The 23779-nt window shown below is 37.7% G+C and overlaps 1 protein-coding gene across 9 annotated transcripts in view; it reads right to left on the bottom strand.

Moving 5' to 3' along the window:
- The window catches only part of SPAST (spastin), a 62470-nt gene that overhangs the window by 8989 nt on the left and 29702 nt on the right, over positions 1 to 23779 (bottom strand). For 7 of the 9 annotated variants that reach the window (XR_004482479.2, XM_004268194.2, XM_049696325.1 and 4 more), the window contains 10 exons: positions 22421 to 22608; positions 21239 to 21372; positions 20865 to 20958; positions 8161 to 8235; positions 6711 to 6782; positions 5200 to 5275; positions 4861 to 4952; positions 4637 to 4716; positions 2526 to 2568; positions 1246 to 1325 (listed from right to left, as the gene is read on the bottom strand). Coding sequence is in view for 7 of the 9 variants with exons in the window: in XM_004268194.2 (XP_004268242.1) it covers positions 1246 to 1325; positions 2526 to 2568; positions 4637 to 4716; positions 4861 to 4952; positions 5200 to 5275; positions 6711 to 6782; positions 8161 to 8235; positions 20865 to 20958; positions 21239 to 21372; positions 22421 to 22608 (934 nt within the window). In the remaining 2 variants the exon portion in view is untranslated. The remainder of the gene's footprint in view (positions 1 to 1245; positions 1326 to 2525; positions 2569 to 4636; positions 4717 to 4860; positions 4953 to 5199; positions 5276 to 6710; positions 6783 to 8160; positions 8236 to 20864; positions 20959 to 21238; positions 21373 to 22420; positions 22609 to 23779) is intronic. The other 2 variants (XR_004482480.2, XM_033425235.2) reach the window with 1 other exon arrangement.

The raw sequence follows: 23779 nt of genomic DNA on the forward strand, positions 1-23779 counted from the left end.
AAGAGGAAGAGGGAAATAAAACAGGGAAAAAAAGCATTTACTTATCATGTACTATGTTAAATAACTGCACAAACATTATTAGCAAAATATTTTATTGGAATTCAAAGAAGGATCTCAGTATTTCCAAGTACTGAATTTATTTTTTCATAGGTATCTGGGAACTCAGAGTTTTTACCAACATAACTAGCTATTCACATGCTTGTTGAACATTTTAAATTATGAGATTTTTTTCAATGACTAAAATTCATGAGTGTATCTCCTATATTCAGTTTCTACTTAATACACCACTCATAAAAAAAAGCTGAAGAAGTCGAAGTTTAAAAAAATTATGTGGGGCTTCCCTAGTGGCGCAGTGGTTGAGAGTCTGCCTGCCAATGCAGGGGACACGAGTTCGTGCCCCGGTCCAGGAAGATCCCACATGCCGGAGCGGCTGGGCCCGTGAGCCATGGCCGCTGAGCCTGCGCTCCGCAACGGGAGAGGCCACAGCAGTGAGAGGCCCGCGTACCAAAAAAAAAAAGAAAAAAAAATTATGTGTAAGCAAAATAAGTTTAAGTGAAAATATGTGTTGGTGTAGGCAGATATGAGATGTTTTACATTTTAAAAATTACTTCAGGGCTTCCCTGGTGGCGCAGTGGTTAAGAACCTGCCTGCCAATGCAGGGAACACAGGTTCGAGGGCTGGTCCAGGAAGATCCCACATGCCACGGGGCAACTAAGCCTGTGAGCCTCAACTACTGAGCCTGCGCTCTAGAGCCCATGAGCCACAACTACTGAGCCCGTGTACCACAACTACTGAAGCCCGCGTGCCTAGAGCCCGTGCTCTGCAACAAGAGAAGCCACCGCAATGAGAAGCCCACACACCACAACGAAGAGTAGCCCCCGCTCACCAAAACTAGAGAAAGCCCACATGCAGCAACGAAGACCCAACACAGCCAAAAATAAATAAAATAAATTTATTAAAAATTACTTTAATACCACTTATAAGTTTTAATAAATTTATAAAAAGAATATATACTACCATCATTAGCTGTTTAGGTCATGTCTTCTAGAGGATCTAGAAACTAAAATTTAGACACCATATATATAAGAAAATGAGATGAGAGAAGGTAAAGGAAGTAGAGAATGAAACAATAAGAAGTTTTCTGATAGATAAATTACTCATTTCATACATGAGCTTACTTTAAAGAAAACAAAAAGAAGTCTTAAAAAAAAACAACTGCAAGATAGACTAAATCAAATTACTCACCTAGCAAGTTGTGCTAGTTCTTTTTGGGTCAATGGGCTTCCTTGTTTACATAATAGATTTTTTAATAAAAGTAGTCGTGTCTGAAAAGAAATTTTAAAGAATTATCAGTCCTAAGAATTGGCTTAATAAAATATCCAGGATTTAGGAACTGAATGATCTTATACAAACCACTCTACCTCTTAGAGCCTCACACATATATCTGTTAAAATAACAATTTTTTGAGAGTTCCTGAAAGAGTTAAAAACAATCTAAATAAAACACTAAGAAAGTAGCTGCTGTTACTACCAAGGATGCTAAGGGTCTGAGCTAGACACCACAATTTAAAAAAAAAAGTTTTATAGAGATATGAATTCATGTAACATGGAATCTCACCCTTTTGAAGTGTATAATTCAATGACTTTTAGTAAGTTTAGAATTGTGCAACCATCACCATAATCCAGTTTTAGAACATTTCTATCACCCCAAAAAGTTCACTTGTGCCTGTTTGCAGTTAATCCCGACTTCCACCCACAGCCTTACCTAATCACTATCTACTTTGTTTCCAGAAGTGAGCCTTTTCTAGACATTTCATAAAAATGGAATCATATGATAGGAAATCTTTTGCATCTGGCATCTTTATTTAGTATGTTTTTGAGGTTCATCCATATTATGGTATGTGTAAGTAGCTCATTCCTTTTATTGCTAAACAGTATTCCATTAAATGGATATACCACATTTGTATATCCTTTCACCAACTGATGACTTTTTTTTAAGGATTTTTAAAAATTTATTTATTTATTTATTTTTGGCTGTGTTGGGTCTTCGTTGCTGCGTGTGGGCCTTCTCTAGTTGCGGCGAGCAGGGGCTATTCTTCGTTGTGGTGTGTGGGCTTCCCATTGCGGTGGCTTCTCTTGTTGCGGAGCACAGGGTCTACTAGTTGCTCTGCAGCATGTGGGATCTTCCCAGACCAGGGCTCGAACCTGTGTCCCCTTCACTGGCAGGTGGATTCAGGCCACCAGGGAAGCCTGAAGACTATTTTAGATTCTCTGTAGTTCTTGGCTATTATTTATAATGCTGTTATAAAAATTCTTGTACATGTCTGTGTAGACATATGTTTTCATTTCTCTTGGGTAGATTCTTAGGAATGAAGTTTTGGGGTCTTACAGTAAGTTTTCTGTTTATCTTTTTAAGAAACCACCAAACTTTTCCAATGCAGCGGTACCATGCACTGGAAGACTTAATACTGTCAAGATGGTAGTTCTTGTTTCTGCCTTAAAAAAAATTCAAACACAGATACATACCTCCTCATTTGGCAAAGACACATATACCCGTTTGGTGAAACGCCTAAAAAAAGGATTCAAGCCATCTCAGAAATACAGTTTTGAATTTACAGATAATTCAGTTCAAGTAGCACATAACAAGAACAAAGCTTTAAATATAATGCTGAAGGCATTTGAATACATTTTAGTAGTTATCAGTATAAAAGTTACTCTTTTAAAATATTCTAGTTAAATATATAAAATAGATAACTAATAAGGACCTACTGCATAGCACAGGTAACACTACCCAATACTCTGTCATGATCTATATGGGAAAATAATCTAAAAAAGAGTGGATATATGTATAACTGATTCACTTTGCTATACACTTGAAACTAACACAAAATTGTAAATCAAATATACTCCAATAAAGAGTTAAAAAAATTCTAGTTAATGTTTAAAAATCCTTAATTCAATATTGTCAGAATTAAATTAACCATTTATATATTTGTATTTTTTTAACAGCAGTAACACTTTAAAACAAAATATCTGATATAAGAAGTTGAAGAAACAGATCTCTGCTGTCTTCTTGAAACAAAACAATTAAAACCAACAAGGACAACAGAAACAGAAATGTAAACTCCATCATCAACAAACTACGTAACATTTACAGAACTAAAATGTATGAAGAAGGGCTGCCTAGGGCAGTGAAAATTACACTGACAAAGGTGAATACAGACAGCACCTGCCACTGCAAATTTTAGACATGGCTGTCAGAGCAGAATTTTCCAGAGGAAACAGAGAGCACACTCTGAGGGATAATAAAACTACCTCCCCATATTTAAACAAACATGTGAGGACTGGCTCTGCAGATCATGTGACCCTAGTCAGTAGCAAGGGAATGGCAAGGAAGATGAGTCTGAACAAAGAAACTCAAAGATACATCATCTTTGTAAGACGACATCAATCAGTCTGGCAAGATGACAAGCTGTTTTGCAATGACCAATCTTTTTCAGTTGAAGAAGACTAAATCAACCCAATCGCTTATTTATATACACGTATACTTCTTTATCAGGTACGGCTTTGTTGTGAGTCAGGGAGACTGCCCACCAGTCCAGGGTATTCATAGGACAAGTCAAGATACATGGTTGCTATCTTACTTTTCTACCTCTTCTACGATATCCTTCCAAATTAGGTTTTCCAAGAAAACTCCCCTTATTCAAATAAAATTAATAAGCAAAAGAGACAAAAGCATAGGACTGATTTTAAAAAACAGTGCCAAAAAAAAGAGGGGAAAGAATACATTAAACATAAAACAGATAAAATGAAGAACATGCACAAGAGGATTTTGCCTTAAAGCAAATTAAAATTGTGACCAAATATCTTTCCAAGAAATAAAATAATTTGATGAAAAGAAAAAGGCTCCTATGAAATAAGAGCTCAGTGAAATATAAAGGCTCAAGGAAATGACATACAAAGGCTCAAAGAAGTAGACAACAGAAGATGAAAAATGGGTTTGCAGAGATCAGGAAACCAATAAAAAAGAAAACAAAAACCACCACAGAAACAAAGGCTACAAAAGTAGTAGTAGTAGTATTAGAAAGGAGATTAGACACTAACCCTACTGGATTAACCCATAAATGTGAATAAAAGCAGGCTGGCTTCAGACTTTCACACTGCAACATCCAATCCTAGAAACAATGGGGCAATGTTATAAATTCCTCAGGAAAAGAACGGGAGATCCAAGAATTTTATGCTGAGCCAAACTATCCTCCCAGTAGAAAGGGAATACATTTGATCAAACACAGGAGAAGAGAGCATATGGCTCCCATGAGCTGTGCTTTATCAGCTTCTCATGAAGCCCAGTAAAAGAGGGTAAAAATCAGTTTTAGTGTTTTGATACTTTAATCCAACCCAGAAGAAATAAGTAATTTCCCTAAAACCATAAAGTTAAAAATAGTTTTCCTGATATCATGCTGGTCCTGTCCTCAAAATCTTCAGTTGGTAACAAGAGACCAGAAGATGGATATAGAGAGGAAAATAATGAATTTAGTCTTAAAATTGAGAGAGAAGGAAACAAGAAATACGTCAGATGAACACGTGAGTAAATACATCTGTAATAAATGTGTGCGTTTCTACATAAATCTCCCTACCTGAGAACAGCCTCATCAAGCTCTTGTGGCCTGTTAGTTGCACCCATTACAAGCACTCTGTCATCTCCAGCAGATTGTACCTATAAGCCAAATTTTTTTTTTCAATGCTTTTAGATAAATAACAAAGAAAAACATAATAAAGATATTTATTTCTAATTTGGGCCATTCAATAGGAAAATACCCTAAAATGCTACCACATTAAAAATATCATAATCAATACTTACACCATCAAATTCTATTAGAAATTCAGTTTTTAGACGTCTACTAGCATCGTGTTCTCCTTCTCTTCTTTCACACAAAAGGCTATCAACTTCATCTAGAGGAAATAAAACGATCTCTAGTTTACCACTTAGGTTATTAATATAATGGGTCCTACTCAATTTATTAGACAGTTTTTAACTTTGTGCTTCTTTAAAACTTTTTACTTCTGCAACTATACTTCAATAAAAAATAAATTAAAAAAAACTTTTTACTTCTGAATAATCTTTCCCATCATATCCCTCACATTTGGAAAAGGGAATTTTACAAATGCTCAACTAAGTTGTTGGAAAACATGTTCTTACCTATAAAAATTATAGAAGGTTGAAGTTCTCGAGCCACAGCAAAAAGAGCTCTCACCAATTTCTCTCCTTCTCCCACCTAAAACAAGGCATTATATACACTGTTATACCCATAAAATGCAAGATTATTCCAGCTTTTTAAATTTCACTATTAAAAGTCTAGAACCTAGGAATTTAATTTCCTTTCTTTGCAACAACCAAAGATTTGGTTTAAGGAATGGGGGTATGGGAGTGCTCCTGAATTGTCCCTTATAATTTTAGAAAATAGACTACTTATTTATTATTTAAGACGGTCTGGTGAGTACTTTAAAAAATGACAAATATCTCTGTCTTGTTTCACTCTGCATTCCTAAGACTTGAGAATGGAATAGCTATTGGGATATAACTACTGAGAAAGAGGGAATACTAGAGAAGAGAGAGATGCGGCACGTATTCTTAAGCCCTAGGTTGCAGGGTATATTTATAGAAGCAGGTAAGTTGGAAAATGCTCTCAATAAAACTTGCTCTATTGAGAACACCGTGAAAACCCATTCTCACAATATCACTGTCAATAAATATCAAAGTATTTCTAGGAGGTCTATGAACACTCCTTAAGACATTCCCAGGGGCTGAAATACTATACTAAAGCCATTCTATGCACCAAAGCATCTAACGAAAGAGTCATGAGGTTTGTGGTAATCTACTGCAAAAACTATTTTGTTCTCTAGGTGGCATCTGTTCTTTTTATTGAAAATTAAATAAAAGAAAAAAGGAAAGGCCCCAGAATTAGAATCTTCAAAACAAATATTCTCAGAGCCGGAAGGAACTGCAAGAGATCACCTCTTATGACATCAACACTTTATAAGTGAAGTAAATATAGTAAGACTTATTCATAACTGCTAACAAATCTTGTACATGAATTTGAAAGAAGATCTATGTATTTAATAAATAGAACCTGGTTTATATTTTTAAAAAATAAATGAAGTAAAGCCTAAAGTGATACTTTCTTAAGGCCAGCTTGGCATGTAAAAGTTAGGCTGGAATCCCTACCTCCTAGCTTCCAAGACAATGCTTTCTGTTATAGTATGTGCATAATATGGGTAAACCTACTTTAATAACAATTTTACGTATAAAATTTCACACAGGAAGTAAAATTTAACCAGGAAAAGTATCATTTTATAGTTATTTTTAATTACTTTACAAAATTAAGACCCCTGCCAATACCTGATTTGGACTTCTAGCCTCCAAAATACAATACAATAAATTTCTATTGTTCAAGCCAGCCAGTTTGTGGTACTTTAATACACAGCCCTAGCAAACAAATACAGTATTTAATAGAATAATTTCAATTTTAAAAGAACCTAGCAAATGCACATAACTTTCTACTTTGAAGAGTGATATTCAGCATATCTAAATAATAGATATAAAACTCAAATAAAAACATTTTGGTGTAATGTTCTTACCATTTATACTTAACACAGTAATGTTTAGACAGTAACTTAGAACGTGACAATACTGGAAAAAAGAATACTCACGTATTTTGAAGTTAAACTTGCAGCACTTATATTAAAGAAGGTTGCACTAGATTCTGCAGCTACTGCTTTAGCCTTTAAAAATCACAAGGGTAAATATTAGTTCAACTGCTTTAAAAAGATAACCACATCTGATCAATTTAAGTTCTAGAAAAGATTTCCTAAAAATATAAGCCATGACACAATTCTCAACATATGGCAATCAATGTGTTTTCTTCTCAGCAATGAGGAAAAGCTCTAGGAAGAGCTATGCTTCTTTCCACTCTCTTTTTCTCTAAGAGAGAAGTGACAGGGAGAGGTTAAAGAAAAAAAAAAAAGAGGGTATTATTCTCTTCCTAGTTATAGAAGATAACTGCTTGGAGAAATACAAACAGCTAACGGAAAAAGTTACTCTTTCCCTATTTATGTTTTCCCTCTAGGAGAGCTATGCAGGAGAAAGATATCCAAATCCTACCAAAAACTTTTGGCAAAAGGACACAGAAAAAAAAAATCTGTTGTATGTCAATTATGCCTCAATTTAAAAAAAAAGAAAGAAATCTGTATCATGCTGATTATTTTATTTAAATAAACCTGTTACAATAGTAAAAAAAAAAATCAAAGATTAGGAAGATACTCAATATAGTAAGGTAAGCTCTTCTACAGTAAAATTTTATTATTTAACTTGGGAAAATAATGAAAATTACACTATTAAATTTAGCCAGCCCCAAACTACTATGGAAGATAACGTATGTGGGTTTCCACCTACTTCGTCATTAAAAACTAGTTTAAAAATTGGGAGTTCCCTGGTGGTTCAGAGGTTAGGACTTGGCGTTTTCACTGCTGTGGCCCTGGGTTCAATCCCTGGTCAGGGAACTAAGATCCTGCAAGCCACGTAGTGTGGCCATAAAAAAAAGTATATTATAGCAAAGGCAAGTCATAAATAATAGACTCAGGGACAATGAAAAGTTTCTTTTTTCATATTATCTCCCAAATATCTCAACAGAACATGCACATTTAAAAAGAATTCTTGGGGGGCTTCCCTGGTGGCACAGTGGTTGAGATTCCACCTGCCGATGCAGGGGACATGGGTTCGTGCCCCGGTCCGGGAAGATCCCACACGCCGCGGAGCGGCTAGGCCCGTGAGCCATGGCCGCTGAGCCTGCGCGTCCAAAGCCTGTGCTCCGCAACAGGAGAGGCCACAACAGTGCGAGGCCAGCGTACCGCAAAAAAAAAAAAAAAAAAAAAAATTCTTGGGACTTCCCTGCTGGTCCAGTGGTTAAGACTCTGCAATCCCAATGCAAGGGGCCCGGATTCAATCCCTGGTCAGGGAACTAGATCCCACATGCATGCCCCAACTAAGAGTTCGCATGCCACAACTAAGGAGCACACATGCTGCAACTAAGACCCAGCACAACCAAATAAATAAATATATATTTTTTTAAGTTTAAAAAATAAAAATAAAAAGAATTCTTACCAGCATTGTTTTCCCATTTCCAGGTGGACCAAAGAGTAACAGTCCTCTGGCAGGAGCTCTAAGCCCTGTGAACAACTTAAAAATACACACTTTAGTTCACAACCATGATTCTGGAGACAATTTTTCCAGACATTTTAAGTATTATTTGTTATCTAAAAAGCACCATCTTTCAATAGCATCTTCCCAAAGAGAGCTGCCCAGAGCTCTAAAGAGAACACATAACCAATAAATTAGAATAATTATTAAAAACAGAAGAAAACAAAATGAATTAAAACCAAACCCTTATTGATCAAAATGAAAGCAGATTGGTTAAACAAGACATATTGAACATAGTATGCCTCTCTACTTCCTTTAGAAATCTCACCAAATAATAGTAAATGAATAAAAAAGATACAAATCTTCAAAACAAAACAAAAAATACAAAAGGAGACAAGAGAGGACACAAATTTTTGTACATGGAGAGCTGATAAAGTGTGGTAAATTATTTAACGGAGTTGAAGGAGCTAAAACCTAAGTGCCAGCTTGTGAAGGGATACCTAGATACAAGGAGCAAGCTGATGTGAACAAAAAACCCTGGAACATCTCAGGAACTGGAGGCACCAGGTACCAGAGAAAGCAGCAGTAAGGTAGCTGGCCAAAAACAGGGGAACTGATTGAAAATCTGTATGAAGAACAATGGAACCCATGCTCTTGCCCCCACCAAGAGCACGCCGGCAAGTACTTCTCTTCCACAACCAAAGGAGAGAAATTTAACCAGAGTCTCCAAACTCTGGGACACCAGGCATGGCAGGAATGAAGGGTGAAGCACCCGACTGATAACACTTTACTTAATAGTGAAAGTGTATGTACTTTTAAGTTGAACCATATGAAGCGGCTGATATTCAACTTAAAGACGGAATATTTTTTTGAGTGGTTTTAGGTTTACAGAAAATTTAATGGAAAGTATAGAGAGTTTCCACATAACTCCTCACTTCCCCCATTTCCCCTATTATTAACATCTTGCATTAGTATCGTACATTTAATACAGCTGATGAATAGTGATATGTTAATACAGCTGATGAACAGTGATATAATACTATTAACCTAAGTCCATATTTTACATTAGGGTTCACTATTTGTGTCACATATCCACCATTACAGTTTCAACCTAAATCTTGACATCTAATCAAATTATCAACAAGGGAAGACAGCAGATTAAATATATTTTCAGATATGTGAAATCTCAAAATATTGTCTCACATGACCCTTTCTCAGGAACTTACAGGAGGATGTATGCCATCAAAATGAGAAAATAAACCATGAAAGAGAAAATAAGGAATCCAAAAAACCCAGATATCCATTAAAATTGAAAGACAAAGAAAAGTTCCATGATGATGGTGAAGCAAGATTATAGAACAGCTATGAAATAAGAACAACTGGTCGAATGGAACAGAAAAAGGTGGTTCCAGACAAAGGGGTTCCAAGAAAAAAAACAACTGAGCTAATGAATTTTCAAATTGGTTTGACAATTGGTAAGATGAAAACTAAGCAAAAAAGTAACACAATTATTTAGGGGGAAAAAAAAACCTATACAAGGGAAAAAAAACCACACTATCCTACTCAGCGTGGTACTTAACAAGAAATGAATATTGATTTAACCTCAGCAATGATATACTACACTGGGAGGATGGGGTAGGGAATGTGTGATATAATGGAGCTAAGGGTTCATCAAATTAAAGATTCTACATGAAAAAAAAAAGAATTGGCTTTATAAGATTATTACTTAAAGAGGTAAGTTCAAAAACTTTTAAAAAAGCAAATGTTCAAGCTAACATATTTAGAAATTCATGGAAATTTTACTAGTAGGTAGAACCTTTTAAAATTAGAGAACAGTCACATTCTTCTATAAAACTGAAAGAAAATGCTATTATTAAGCAGCAAGATAACAAAATAAACATAAGAGCTCTACAGATGAACCGGTTTGCAGGGCAGAAATTGAGACACAGATGTAGAGAACAAATGTATGGACACCAAGGGGGGAAAGCGGCGGGGGGTGGGGGTGGGGGTGGGATGAATTGGGCAATTGGGATTGACATCTACCCGCTGATGTGTATAAAATGGATGACTAATAAGAACCTGCTGTATAAAAAAATAAATAAAATTAAATTCAAAAATTAAGAAAAAAACACAAGAGCTCAGAAAAATGCTGACAAATAAGCTGGACAGGATATGAAAGAGGTCTATGAAATAGGACAGAAGAATATATACATTCGTTGTAAAATTTTTGAGAAAAGTATGTAGACAGATCACTGTGATATACTTTGAAATGTACTGCTTTGGGGTCGGAAGGTACATTTTATTTTATATTCTTCTTACAGTTTCAACTTGTTTCAAAGATTAATATTTGTGATTTTAAAAAATTACTTTTGAAAAAAAAAAAATTACTTTTGAAGTATTTAAAACATAGTCCTATTTGATGGCAGGGAGATGGACAAGAGTTTTTTCAATGTCCTTTCCAAGTCCATGACTTCATGAATGAACAAGGGTTAAAGTACTTGCTTTAGGTAATTCTGAGAAGAAATTAACTCAAGCATATATTTAAAACATTTTTTATCTCCTTAAAGCCATTTTTAGTGTTCGGTGACTTAATTATGATTCCGTGTTTCTATGATGAAATAAAAATTCTAGCACACTAAACAATGAATAAGTTCGTCATGATGCCTGTCATACCCAACTTTCCAATCTAGCCTAACAATGTCCCCACCGTGGTCCATGCAAGCGCCCCACTGTGGAGAATTATGAATAAAGCTGATTTGTTGCACAATGGAGATGCTTTATGAAATAAGTCTGACCCATTCACGGCTTACCACGATCCATTTTATGGGTCTACTGTGAAAAGCTGAGCTAGAACAATCATATTCCCTTTCTGCATTAGAATCTGAACTAGAATTATAAAAATGGTCCAATTGGCAGGTGTGGAGACACACAAATGGTCCAAACCCTGAGGTCTGGCTCTACCTCAAATGCTGTCCTTCCTCAAGCCCCAATTTAGTACATTTACTAAGGTTTCTGCCCCTCCCAAGGTTAGGTTATTCAATTTTGAAATTCCAGTTTTTTCTAACATATGGCGCTACCATGGAAATATGCCAAAATGTAAAGTCATATGCTGTTTGATCTCACTTTCCACTTTAGATATGTTCCCTAAAGTTATGGGTAGAGTAGAAGCTGAATGCCTTCTAGCACAGTCCAAATATTTACTTACTACCTCTCTAATTTTAGATATATTTTTGTACCCTAAGAAGCATACCACTGAATAAATACTAAACTCCATACTTAAGAATTAGCTGGAGGCTCTTTGCTGGGACTAATGGCGGACTCCTGGAGGGCTCATGCCAAGGAGTACTTCCCAGAACTTCTGCTGCCAGTGTCCTTGTCTCCACGGTGAGCCACAGCCACCCCCCCCCGCCACTGCAGGATACCCTCCAACACTAGCAGATACACCAGAAATACATCTACACGTGGAGCAACTCCTACAGAACACCAAGAGAACGCTGGCAGAAGACCTCAGACATCCCAAAAGGTAAGAAACTCCCCACGTACCTGGGTAGGGCAAAAGAAAAAAGAATAAACAGAGACAAAAAAATAGGGACGGGACCTGCACCAGTGGGAGGGAGCCGTGAAGGAGGAAAACTTTCCACACACTAGGAAGCCTCTTCGCGGGCAGAGACTGCGGGTGGCGGAGGGGGAAAGCTTCGGAGCCGTGGTGGGGAGCGCAGCAACAGGGGTGCGGAGGGCAAAGCGGAGAGATTCCCGCACAGAGGATCGGTGCCGACCAGCACTCACCAGCCTGAGAGGCTTGTCTGCTCACCCGCCGGGGCGGGGGGGGGGGGCTGGGAGCTGAGGCTTGGGCTTCGGCCGGAGCGCAGGGAGAGGACTGGGGTTGGCGGCGTGAACACAGCCTGACTGGGTTAGTGCACCACGGCTAACCGGGAGGGAGTCCAGGGAAAAGTCATGACCTGCCAAAGAGGCAAGACACTTTTGCTCCCCTCTTTGTTTCCTGGTGCGTGAGGAGAGGGGATTAAGAGCGCTGCTTAAAGGAGCCCCAGAGACGGGCGCAAGCCGCGGCTAACAGCGCGAACCCCAGAGACGGGCATGAGACGCTAAGGCTGCTGCTGCCACCACCAAGAAGCCATTGTGCGAGCACAGGTCACTACCCACACCCCTCTTCCGGAGAGCCTGTGCATCCCGCCACTGCCAGGGTCCCGTGATCCAGAGACAACTTCCCCGGGAGAACGCACAGGGCGCCTCAAGCTGTTGCAACGTCCCACCGGCCTCTGCCGCCGCAGGCTCGCCCCGCATCCGCACTCCTCCCTCCCTCCCTCTGGCCTGAGGGAGCCAGAGTCCCTGAAGCAGCTGCTCCTTTAACCCCATCCTGTCTGAGCGAAGAACAGACACCCTCTGGTGACCTACACACAGAGGGAGGGCCAAATCCAAAGCTGAGCCCCAGGAGCAGTGAGAACAAAGAAGAGGAAGGGAAATCTCTCCCACCAGCCTCAGAAGCAGCCGATAGAAGCTCCACAATCAACTCGATATACCCTGCATCTGTGGAATACATGAGTAGACAAGGAATCATCCCAAATTGAGGAGGTGTACTTTGAGAGCAACATCATTTTTTCCCCTTTTCCTCTTTTTGTGAGTGTGTATGTGTATGCTTCTGTGTGAGATTCTGTCTGTATAGCTTTGCTTTCACCATTGGTCCTAGGGTTCTATCCGTCTGGTTTTTTTTGTTCGTTTTTTTTTTCTTTAAAAAATTTTTTTTTGCTAAATAATTATTTTTTATTTTAATAACTATATTTTATTTTATCTTACTTTATTTTATTTTATCCCCTTCCTTCCTTCCTTTTTCTTTCTTTCCCTTCCTTCCTTCCTTCTTCTTTCTTTCTTCCTTTCTTTCCTCCTTTCTTTGTTTCTTTCTTTCTTTTCTTCTCCTTTTATTCTGAGCCGTGTGGCTGAAAGGATCTTGGTGCTGCAGCCAGGAGTCAGTGCTGTGCCTCTGAGGTGGGAGAGCCAACTTCAGGACACTGGTCCACAAGAGACCTCCCACCTCCACATAATATCTAACGGCAAAAATCTCCCAGAGATCTCCATCTCAACACCAGCACCCAGCTTCACTCAACGACCAGCAAGCTACAGTGCTGGACACTCTATGCCAAACAACTAGCAAGACAGGAACACAACCCCACCCATTAACAGAGAGGCTGCCTAAAATCATAATAAGTCCACAGACACCCCAAAACATACCACCAGACGTGGACCTGCCCACCAGAAAGACAAGATCCAGCCTCATCCACAGGAACACAGGCACTAGTCCCCTCCACCAGGAAGCCTACACAACCCACTGAACCAACCTTAGCCTCTGGGAACAGACACCAAAAACAACGGGAACTACAAACCTGCAGCCTGCGAAAAGGAGACCCTAAACACAGTAAGATAAGCAAAATGAGAAGACAGAAAAATACACAGCAGATGAAGGAGCAAGATAAAAACCCACCAGACCTAAAAAATGAAGAGGAAATAGGCAGTCTACCTGAAAAAGAATTGAGAATAATGATAGTAAAGATGATCCAAAATCTTGGAAGTAGAATAGACAAAATGCAAGAAACATTTAACAAGGACCTAGAAGAACTAAAGATGAAACAAACAACGATGAACAACACAATAAATGAAATTAAAAATACTCTAGATGGGATCAATAGCAGAATAACTGAGGCAGAAGAACGGATAAGTGACCTGGAAGATAAAATAGTGGAAATAACTACTGCAGAGCAGAATAAAGAAAAAGAATGAAAAGAACTGAGGACAGTCTCAGAGACCTCTGGGACAACATTAAACGCACCAACATTCGAATTACAGGGGTACCAGAAGAAGAAGAAAAAAGAAAGGGACGGAGAAAATATTTGAAGAGATTATAATTGAAAACTTCCCTAATATGGGAAAGGAAACAGTTAATCAAGTCCAGGAAGCACAGAGAGTCCTATACAGGATAATTCCAAGGAGAAACACGCCAAGACACATATTAATCAAACTGTCAAAAACTAAATACAAAGAAAACATATTAAAAGCAGCAAGGGAAAAACAACAAATAACACACAAGGGAATCCCCATAAGGTTAAAAGCTGATCTTTCAGCAGAAACTCTGCAAGCCAGAAGGGACTACCAGGACATATTTAAAGTGATGAAGGAGAAAAACCTACAACCAAGATTACTCTACCCAGCAAGGATCTCATTCAGATTTGATGGAGAAATTAAAACCTTTACAGACAAGCAAAAGCTGAGACAGTTCAGCACCACCAAACCAGCTTTACAACAAATGCTAAAGGAACTTCTCTAGGCAAGAAACACAAGAGAAGGAAAAGACCTACAATAACGAACCCAAAACAATTAAGAAAATGGGAATAGGAACATACATATCGATAACTACCTTAAATGTAAATGGATTAAATGCTACCACCAAAAGAAACAGACTGGCTGAATGGATACAAAAACAAGAACCATATATATGCTGTCTACAAGGGACCCACTTCAGACCTAGAGACACATATAGACTGAAAGTGAGGGGACTGAAAAAGATATTCCATGCAAATGGAAACCAAAAGAAAGCTGGAGTAGCAATTCTCATATCAGACAAAATAGACTTTAAAATAAAGATTAGAAGCGACAAAGAAGGACACTACATAATGATCAAGGGATCGAGCCAAGAAGAAGATATAACAATTGTAAATACTTATGCACCCAACATAGGAGCACCTCAATACATAAGGCAAATACTAACAGCCATAAAAGGGGAAATCGACAGTAGCACATTCATAGTAGGGGACTTTAACACCCCACTTTCACCAATGGACAGATCATCCAAAATGAAAATAAATAAGGAAACACAAGCTTTAAATGATACATTAAACAAGATGGACTTAATTGATATTTATAGGAAATTCGATCCAAAAACAACAGAATACACATTCTTCTCAAGTGCTCATGGAATATTCTCCAGGATAGATCATATCTTGGGTCACAAATCAAGCCTTGGTAAATATAAGAAAATTGAAATTGTATCAAGTATCTTTTCCGACCATAACGCTATGAGACTAGATATCAATTACAGGAAAATATCTGTAAAAAATACAAACACATGGAGGCTAAACAATACACTACTTAATAACGAAGTGATCACTGAAGAAATCAAAGAGGAAATAAAAAAGTACCTAGAAACAAATGACAATGGAGACACGACGACCCAAAACCTATCGGATGCAGCAAAAGCAGTTCTAAGAGGGACGTTTATAGGAATACAATCCTACCTTAAGAAACAGGAAACATCTCCAATAAACAACCTAACCTTGCACCTAAAGCAAGTAGAGAAAGAAGAACAAAAAACCCCCAAAGTTAGCAGAAGGAAAGAAATCATAAAGATCAGATCAGAAATAAATGAAAAAGAAATGAAGGAAACGATAGCAAAGATCAATAAAACTAAAAGCTGGTTCTTTGAGAAGATAAACAAAATTGATAAACCATTAGCCAGCCTCATCAAGAAAATAAGGGAGAATACTCAAATCAATAGAATTAGAAATGAAAAAGGAGAAGTAACAACTGACACTGCAGAAATACAAAAGATCATGAGAGATTACTACAAGCAACTCTATGCCAATAAAATGGACAACCTGGAAGAAATGGACAAATTCTTAGAAATGCACAACCTGCCAAGACTGAATCAGGAAGAAATAGAAAATATGAGCAGACCAATCACAAGCACTGAAATTGAAACTGTGACTAAAAATCTTCCAAGAAACAAAAGCCCAGGACCAGATAGCTTCACGGGCGAATTCTATCAAACACTTAGAGAAGAACTAACACCTATCCTTCTCAAACTCTTGCAAAATATAGCAGAGGGAGGAACACTCCCAAACTCATTCTACGAGGCCACCATCACCCTGATACCGAAAGCAGACAAAGATGTCACAAAGAGAGAAAACTACAGGCCAATATCACTGATGAACACAGATGCAAAAATCCTCAACAAAATACTAGCAAACAGAATCCAACAGCACATTAAAAGTATTATACACCATGATCAAGTGGGGTTTATTCCAGGAATGCAAGGATTGTTCAATATATGCAAACCAATCAATGTGATAAACCATATTAACAAATTGAAGGAGAAAAACCATATGATCATCTCAATAGATACAGAGAAAGCTTTTGACAAAATTCAACACCCATTTATGATAAAAACCCTGCAGAAAGTAGGCATAGTGGGAACTTTCCTCAACATAATAAAGGCCATATATGACAAACCCACAGCCAACATCATCCTCAATGGTGAAAAACTGAAAGCATTTCCACTAAGATCAGGAACAAGACAAGGTTGCCCACTTTCACCTCTCTTATTCAACATAGTTTTGGAAGTTTTAGCCACAGCAATCAGAGAAGAAAAGGAAATAAAAGGAATCCAAATCGGAAAAGAAGAAGTAAAGCTGTCACTGTTTGCAGATGACATGATACTATACATACAGAATCCTAAAGATGCTACCAGAAAACTACTAGAGCTAATCAATGAATTTGGTAAAGTTGCAGGATACAAAATTAATGCACAGAAATCTCTGGCATTCCTATACACTAATGATGAAAAATCTGAAAGTGAAATCAAGAAAACACTCCCATTTGCCACTGCAACAAAAAGAATAAAATATCTAGGAATAAACCTACCTAAGGAGACAAAAGACCTGTATGCAGAAAATTATAAGACACTGATGAAAGAAATTAAAGATGATACAAATACATGGAGAGATATACCATGCTCTTGGATTGGAAGAATCAACATTGTGAAAATGACTCTACGACCCTAGGCAATCTACAGATTCAATGTAATCCCTATCAAACTACCATTGGCATTTTTCAGAGAACTAGAACAAAAAATTTCACAATTTGTATGGAAACACAAAAGACCCCGAATAGCCAAAGCAATCTTGAGAATAAAAACTGGAGCTGGAGGAATCAGGCTCCCTGACTTCAGATTATACTACAAAGCTACAGTAATCAAGACAGTATGGTACTGGCACAAAAACAGAAAGATAGGGCTTCCTTGGTGGCGCAGTGGTTGAGAGTCCGCCTGCCGATGCAGGGAACACGGGTTCGTGCCCTGGTCCAGAGGGATCCCGCATGCCGCGGAGCGGCTGGGCCCGTGAGCCATGGCCGCTGAGCCTGCGCGTCCGGAGCCTGTGCCCCGCAACGGGAGAGGCCACAACAGTGAGAGGCCCGTGTACCGCAAAAAAAAACAAAAAACAGAAAGATAGATCAATGGAACAGGATAGAAAGTCCAGAGATAAAGCCACGCACATATGGTCACCTTATCTTTGATAAAGGAGGCAGGAATGTACAGTGGAGAAAGGACAGCCTCTTCAATAAGTGGTGCTGGGGAAACTGGACAGTACATGTAAAAGTATGAGATTAGATCACTCCCTAACACCATACACAAAAATAAGCTCAAAATGGATTAAAGACCTAAATGTAAGGCCAGAATCTATCAAACTCTTAGAGGAAAACATAGGCAGAACACTCTATGACATAAATCACAGCAAGATCCTTTTTGACCCACCTCCTAGAGAAATGGAAATAAAAACAAAAATAAACAAATGGGACCTAATGAAACTTCAAAGCTTTTGCACAGCAAAGGAAACCATAAACAAGACCAAAAGACAACTCTCAGAATGGGAGAAAATATTTGCAAATGAAGCAACTGACAAAGGATTAATCTCCAAAATTTACAAGCAGCTCATGCAGATCAATAACAAGAAAACAAACAACCCAAGCCAAACATGGGCAGAAGACCTAAACAGACATTTGTCCAAAGAAGATACACAGATTGCCAACAAACACATGAAAGAATGCTCAACATCATTAATCATTAGAGAAGTGCAAATCAAAACTACAATGAGGTATCATCTCATACCAGTCAGAATGGCCATCATCAAAATATCTAGAAACAATAAATGCTGAAGAGGGTGTGGAGAAAAGGGAACACTCTTGCACTGCTGGTGAGAATGTGAATTGGTACAGCCACTATGGAGAACAGTATGAGGTTCCTTAAAAAACTACAAATAGAACTACCATATGACCCAGCAATCCCACTGCTGGGCATATACCCTGAGAAAACCATAATTCAAAAAGAGTCATGTACCAAAATGTTCATTGCAGCTCTGTTTACACTAGCCCAGAGATGGAAACAACCTAAGTGTCCATCGACAGATGAATGGATAAAAATGTGGCACATATATACAATGGAATATTACTCAGCCATAAAAAGAAACGAAATTGAGCTATTTGTAATGAGGTGGATGGACCTAGAGTCTGTCATACAGAGCGAAGTAAGTCAGAAAGAGAAAGACAGATACCGTATGCTAACACATATATATGGAATTTAAGAAAAAAAAATGTCATGAAGAACCTAGGAGTAAGACAGGAATAAAGACACAGACCTACTAGCGAATGGACTTGAGGATATGGGGAGGGGGAAGGGTAAGCTGTGACAAAGCGAGAGAGTGGCATGGACATATATACACTACCAAACGTAAAACAGATAGCTAGTGGGAAGCAGCCGCATAGCACAGGGAGATCAGTTCGGTGCTCTGTTACCACCTAGAGGGATGGGATAGGGAGGGTGGGAGGGAGGGAGACGCAAGAGGGAAGAGATATGGGAACATATGTATATGCATAACTGATTCACTTTGTTATAAAGCAGAAACTAACATACCATTGTAAAGCAATTATACTCCAATAAAGATGTAAAAAAATTACTATTAAATTACACATACAGTAAAAAAACAAATACAAAAAACAAGAATTAGCTGGCAGTTATAGCCTTGAGGCGGCAGTCTAATGTTAGGAATCTTATTTATTTCATTTCCTAGAACCACCACTTAATTATAATCTTGAGCAAGAAATTTGGATTTCAGGATTAGTTTCTTTATCCACAAATGGACTAGATGACTGATAAGATCCTTAACAGGTCTACAATTATATGAGTTCTTTCAACAAGCATTTTTTTGTCAATACTCACTCTGCTACATTTACTACTCTTATATAACTCCAGGCAAAAAGTAAGCCCAAATACAAGCTATAATATGTTTCCTCAAAGTGTGGCCTGAGGTTGTACAAGAGATAAATTTGGTTCATAAAAGGACAAATGCCTTCTATTTTAATAATTCTCTATTTTATTGTGTATTAAGAAAATTTCAATTAGTATATTAAACCAGTGATTTCATGCACACTGCTTCTTAGAGTGAGCAAGAAGGAAAAATAAAGAAAGTGGACTCAAAAAATAGTAAGTTTCAGTATAGTTGGTACTCACAAGTTATAAACACCATGAAAGTAGTATGAGAGTGACATAGACTCTAGAAAAATAGAGCCACACAACAAATTCATTTAAAAGCGTATTCATCACAATGTGCCATATAACATCTATTTTCACGAGATTTTGTAAATGAGTCCATTAAGACTTGAAAGTCCTAGGAGAAGAGAAATAACTACTCCAGGCTGGATCCTCATATTTATTTTTTGCAATATTTTCAGAACAGCATCAAACATGCAATCTGTGAATTGTGAGAATCCAAAATAATGCTAATTGGGAGATTAGGTTTGACATAAATACACTACCATGTGTAAAACAGATAGCTAGTGGGAACCTGCGGTATAGCACAGGGAGCTCAGCTTGGTGCTCTGTTACAACCTAGATGGGTGGGATGGGAGGGGATGGGAAGGGATGGGAGGGAGGCCCAAGAGGGAGAGGATATATGTACACATATGGCTGATTTACTTCATTGTACAACAGAAACTAACACAACATTGTAAAGCAATTATACGCCAATAAAAAAGAATGAAGCACTGAAAAAAGAAAAACAATGCTATGTGTGGAAAATTAAATATTTATTATCGATTGCAAGATTACCTAACTTCCTTAGTGAGTTTAAAAATAAGGGATGAAAGGTGAGGTCCCTACCCATCATTCACCAGCTCTCCACTTACTTTGATGACTTAATATCTTGAAAATAATGATTTATTTATTTATTTATTATTTATTTATTTATGGCTGCATTGGGTCTTCATTGCCGCGCGTGGGCTTTCTCTAGTTTCGGTGAGCAGGGGCTGCTCTTTGTTGTGGTGTGCAGGCTTCTCATTGCAGTAGTTTTTCTTGTTGCGAAGCATGGGCTCTAGGTGTGCAGGCTTCAGTAGTTGTGGCACACGGGCTCCCTAGTTGTGGCTCGCGGGCACTAGAGTGCAGGCTCAGTAGCTGTGGCACACAGGCTTAGTGGCTCCGCGGCACGTGGGAATCTTCCCAGATCAGGGCTCGAACCCATGTCGCCTGCATTGGCAGGCGGATTCTTTCTTAACTTTAAATCTCTCTTACCTTGATATAAAAATTATTTCCTGTTACCTACTTTTCCTATAAATTTAATTAAAAATGGATTGGGAATTAGGAACCATTATATTTATTCTCCTTTCCAGTATAAGTAACTAGTCAACATCAACTGCTAATGTTTTTTTCCTTTAAAAGACATCTAACCTACTGTTATATGAACTAATCATTCTAGTATAGCTCAAACACTTCTTTACTGTACTATGGATTCAGTAATGGATGATGCTATAGGAAAATGATAACATAAAATCCTTACCTCAGGCCTCAGAGAAGGAAGAATAACAATTTCTTGCAATGCTTGTTTTGCCAACTCTTGACCAGCTATATCATCAAATTTAACAGCTGTTCCACTAAGAAACAGAATTTCAGTTAGCTCCGTAACAGAAATATACTTCAGTTATTATAATATTAAGTCTAAGCTCTATGTAACACAGCCATTTTTATGTTAACTGTGAAACTATAGTTATATCAGTAAAGCAATGGTTTTCTACATTTACACTAATTGAAAACCATCATAAAAATTACATATGTAAATTAGACAAGGTATATATTATCCATTTCACTCATGATATATTTCATAAATAAAAAAATTTTAAAACCCCATAAAACACTTTAGATGACAAAACTTACTTGTCCACAATTTCGTTCATTATAAGGTTAGCAAGGTTGCTGTCCACATTCCTAAAGTTCTTCAAGTCTTTCTTTTTACGAGCAGCAGTTGTAGGGGTAGAAGGTTTATTTGTTCTATTTGTTTTTGGTGTACTCTTGAAGGACACAAAATTTTAATGTGAAAACACAACATAACGTTTGCACTTTTCACATGTGAGTCAACCTTAATGTTCACAGAATTAAAGGCTTAAAAGTAGCAAAAAATGGATATAAAAATCCAAAAATTGTATATTTACTCCAAGATAAAATGGCATTCACTATAGAACTACATTTGGCATGAAGTGGGTTTATAGAAGATTTTATCCAGAGAGATTCAGTTACTATAAAATAAAAAGTCTGTATCACAATGCAGTCATACAATTTTGATCCTTGTTAGAATTGTAACAAAACTCTATGTATGTTTAATGTTATAAAACATTTATGTAGATTTAAATAATTAAAAGAATAACAAATTTTAAATGAACTATAGGGAATTCCCTGGTGGTCTAGTGGTTAGGACTCGGCGCTTTCACTGCCAAGGACTCGGATTCAATCCCTGGTCAGGGAACTAAGATACCACAAGCTGCACCATGCGGCCTAATAAATAAATTAATTTTTTTAAAAAAGAATTATACAGTATTATATGAAACAGATTGGATAAGCAAACTTACTATTAAAAAACCTATTTAGAACCAAAAGGAGTTAAAAAAAATTTGCTTAAAAAATAATAGAGAGGGCTTCCCTGGTGGCGCAGTGGTTGAGAGTCCGCCTGCCGATGTAGGGGACACGGGTTCGTGCCCCGGTCCGGGAAGATCCCACATGCCGCGGAGCGGCTAGGCCCGTGAGCCATGGCTGCTGAGCCTGCACGTCCAGAGCCTGTGCTCCACAATGGGAGAGGCCACAACAGTGAGAGGCCCGCGTACCGCAAAAATAAATAAATAATAGAGAAAAAAAGAGGTTTGCTTTTTAGTAGCAAGTTGCCGCTACTACTTAAGAGTCTTAAAAATCTAAATTAAAAAAAAGAAAAATTTCATTCAGTGTTGTAGAAACTTATCGATTCTCTAAGGTATTATAAAGTACTTGTAATAAACTTAAGCAAGCATATGATGTTCAAAATTTTCTATTTGCAACAGCATAGTAATTAAAGTTACTGTCTCCAAATACCTTATGAGTGGCAGTTGCAGGACCAGGTCCCTGTCTCACTCCAGAAACCATGGATAAACCACTGCAGCTAGGTGCTCTGTGGTGGCCTGAAAGACCTGTGGATCCAGTTTTCATAACTGTTTTTGAACGAGGCAGTGAATTACTAGTGTGTGTTAAGGGATCTTTTCTTTTCGGAACAGCTCCACTTTCTAGCAAGGAAAAAAATAAAATCATCATGGTTAGAAAATTGTGGCTAAACATTATAAAAATATAAAGACCAGTACAAATTTGTAAAACTAATAATTTTTTTTTTACTTCAACAATATTTCAAAATAAGATTTCAATCAGAATATATACTAGGGTGTGCATAAGGGTTATTACTGGGTGTGGGCAAGATTATGGGTTATTTAGCTTTTTCCTTTTCCTGATGTATATTATAATTTTCTTATAAGGAATATGTATTTGCTATAAAAAGAAATAACTTTATTTGTGGGGACAGAAGGAGGATATAAAAAAGGTACCAAGCAAAAAGCTGCCAAAATGTTTTTTTCTTTTTTTTTTCTTTGTTTAAAAGCTGCCAGGGCTTCCCTGGTGGCACAGTGGTTGAGAGTCCGCCTGCCAATGCAGGGGACACGGGTTTGTGCCCCGGTCCGGGAAGATCCCACATGCCGCGGAGTGGCTAGGCCCGTGAGCCATGGCCACTGAGCCTGTGCGTCTGGAGCCTGTGCTCCGCAACGGGAGAGGCCACAACAGTGAGAAGCCCGCGTACCACAAAAAAAAAAAAAAAAAAAAAAGCTGCCAAAAATTAAACAAACAAAATGTAGTAAAGGCATTAGGGATAGGTTGTATGGAGAAAAAAAAAAATAGCACTTCGTTCCAAACTTTTAAGACTACAAAATAGAATGAAAGTCTAGTCTGTGCCACCAAGTTTAAAAAAATAAATTTAATTTAAAGGGTATAAAGATATGGTTAAATCGCCAAGTATTTTTACCCTGTATGCAAATAAACACATATAGGACACCTTCAATTAAATCTAAAAGGTTACCTGACCTAGCTACTGTGCTCTTCTACATAAATTACAGACTTCTGAATGTTCAAATCTCACTGCTTCTAAATAATATTTTCATATACTATATAACAAACATCAGAGTTTATGAATAACAATGTTCACTGTGAAGACAGATGTTAAATCAGTCAGCAAATTAGAGTAGTCTAGAGAAAAGACTAGCTTAAAGACAAAAGCCTTATTGTTGCTCTTGTCATCAAATCGCTTAATATGGCTTAAGGAAACAAAAGAAGGGAACTTAAGAGTACAGTAAATTAGGGACTTCCCTGGCGGTCCAGTGGTTAAGACTCCGTGCTCCCAATGCAGGGGGAGCA

This window comes from Orcinus orca, chromosome 13 (assembly GCF_937001465.1).
Source record: "Orcinus orca chromosome 13, mOrcOrc1.1, whole genome shotgun sequence".
Lineage (NCBI taxonomy): Eukaryota > Metazoa > Chordata > Mammalia > Artiodactyla > Delphinidae > Orcinus > Orcinus orca.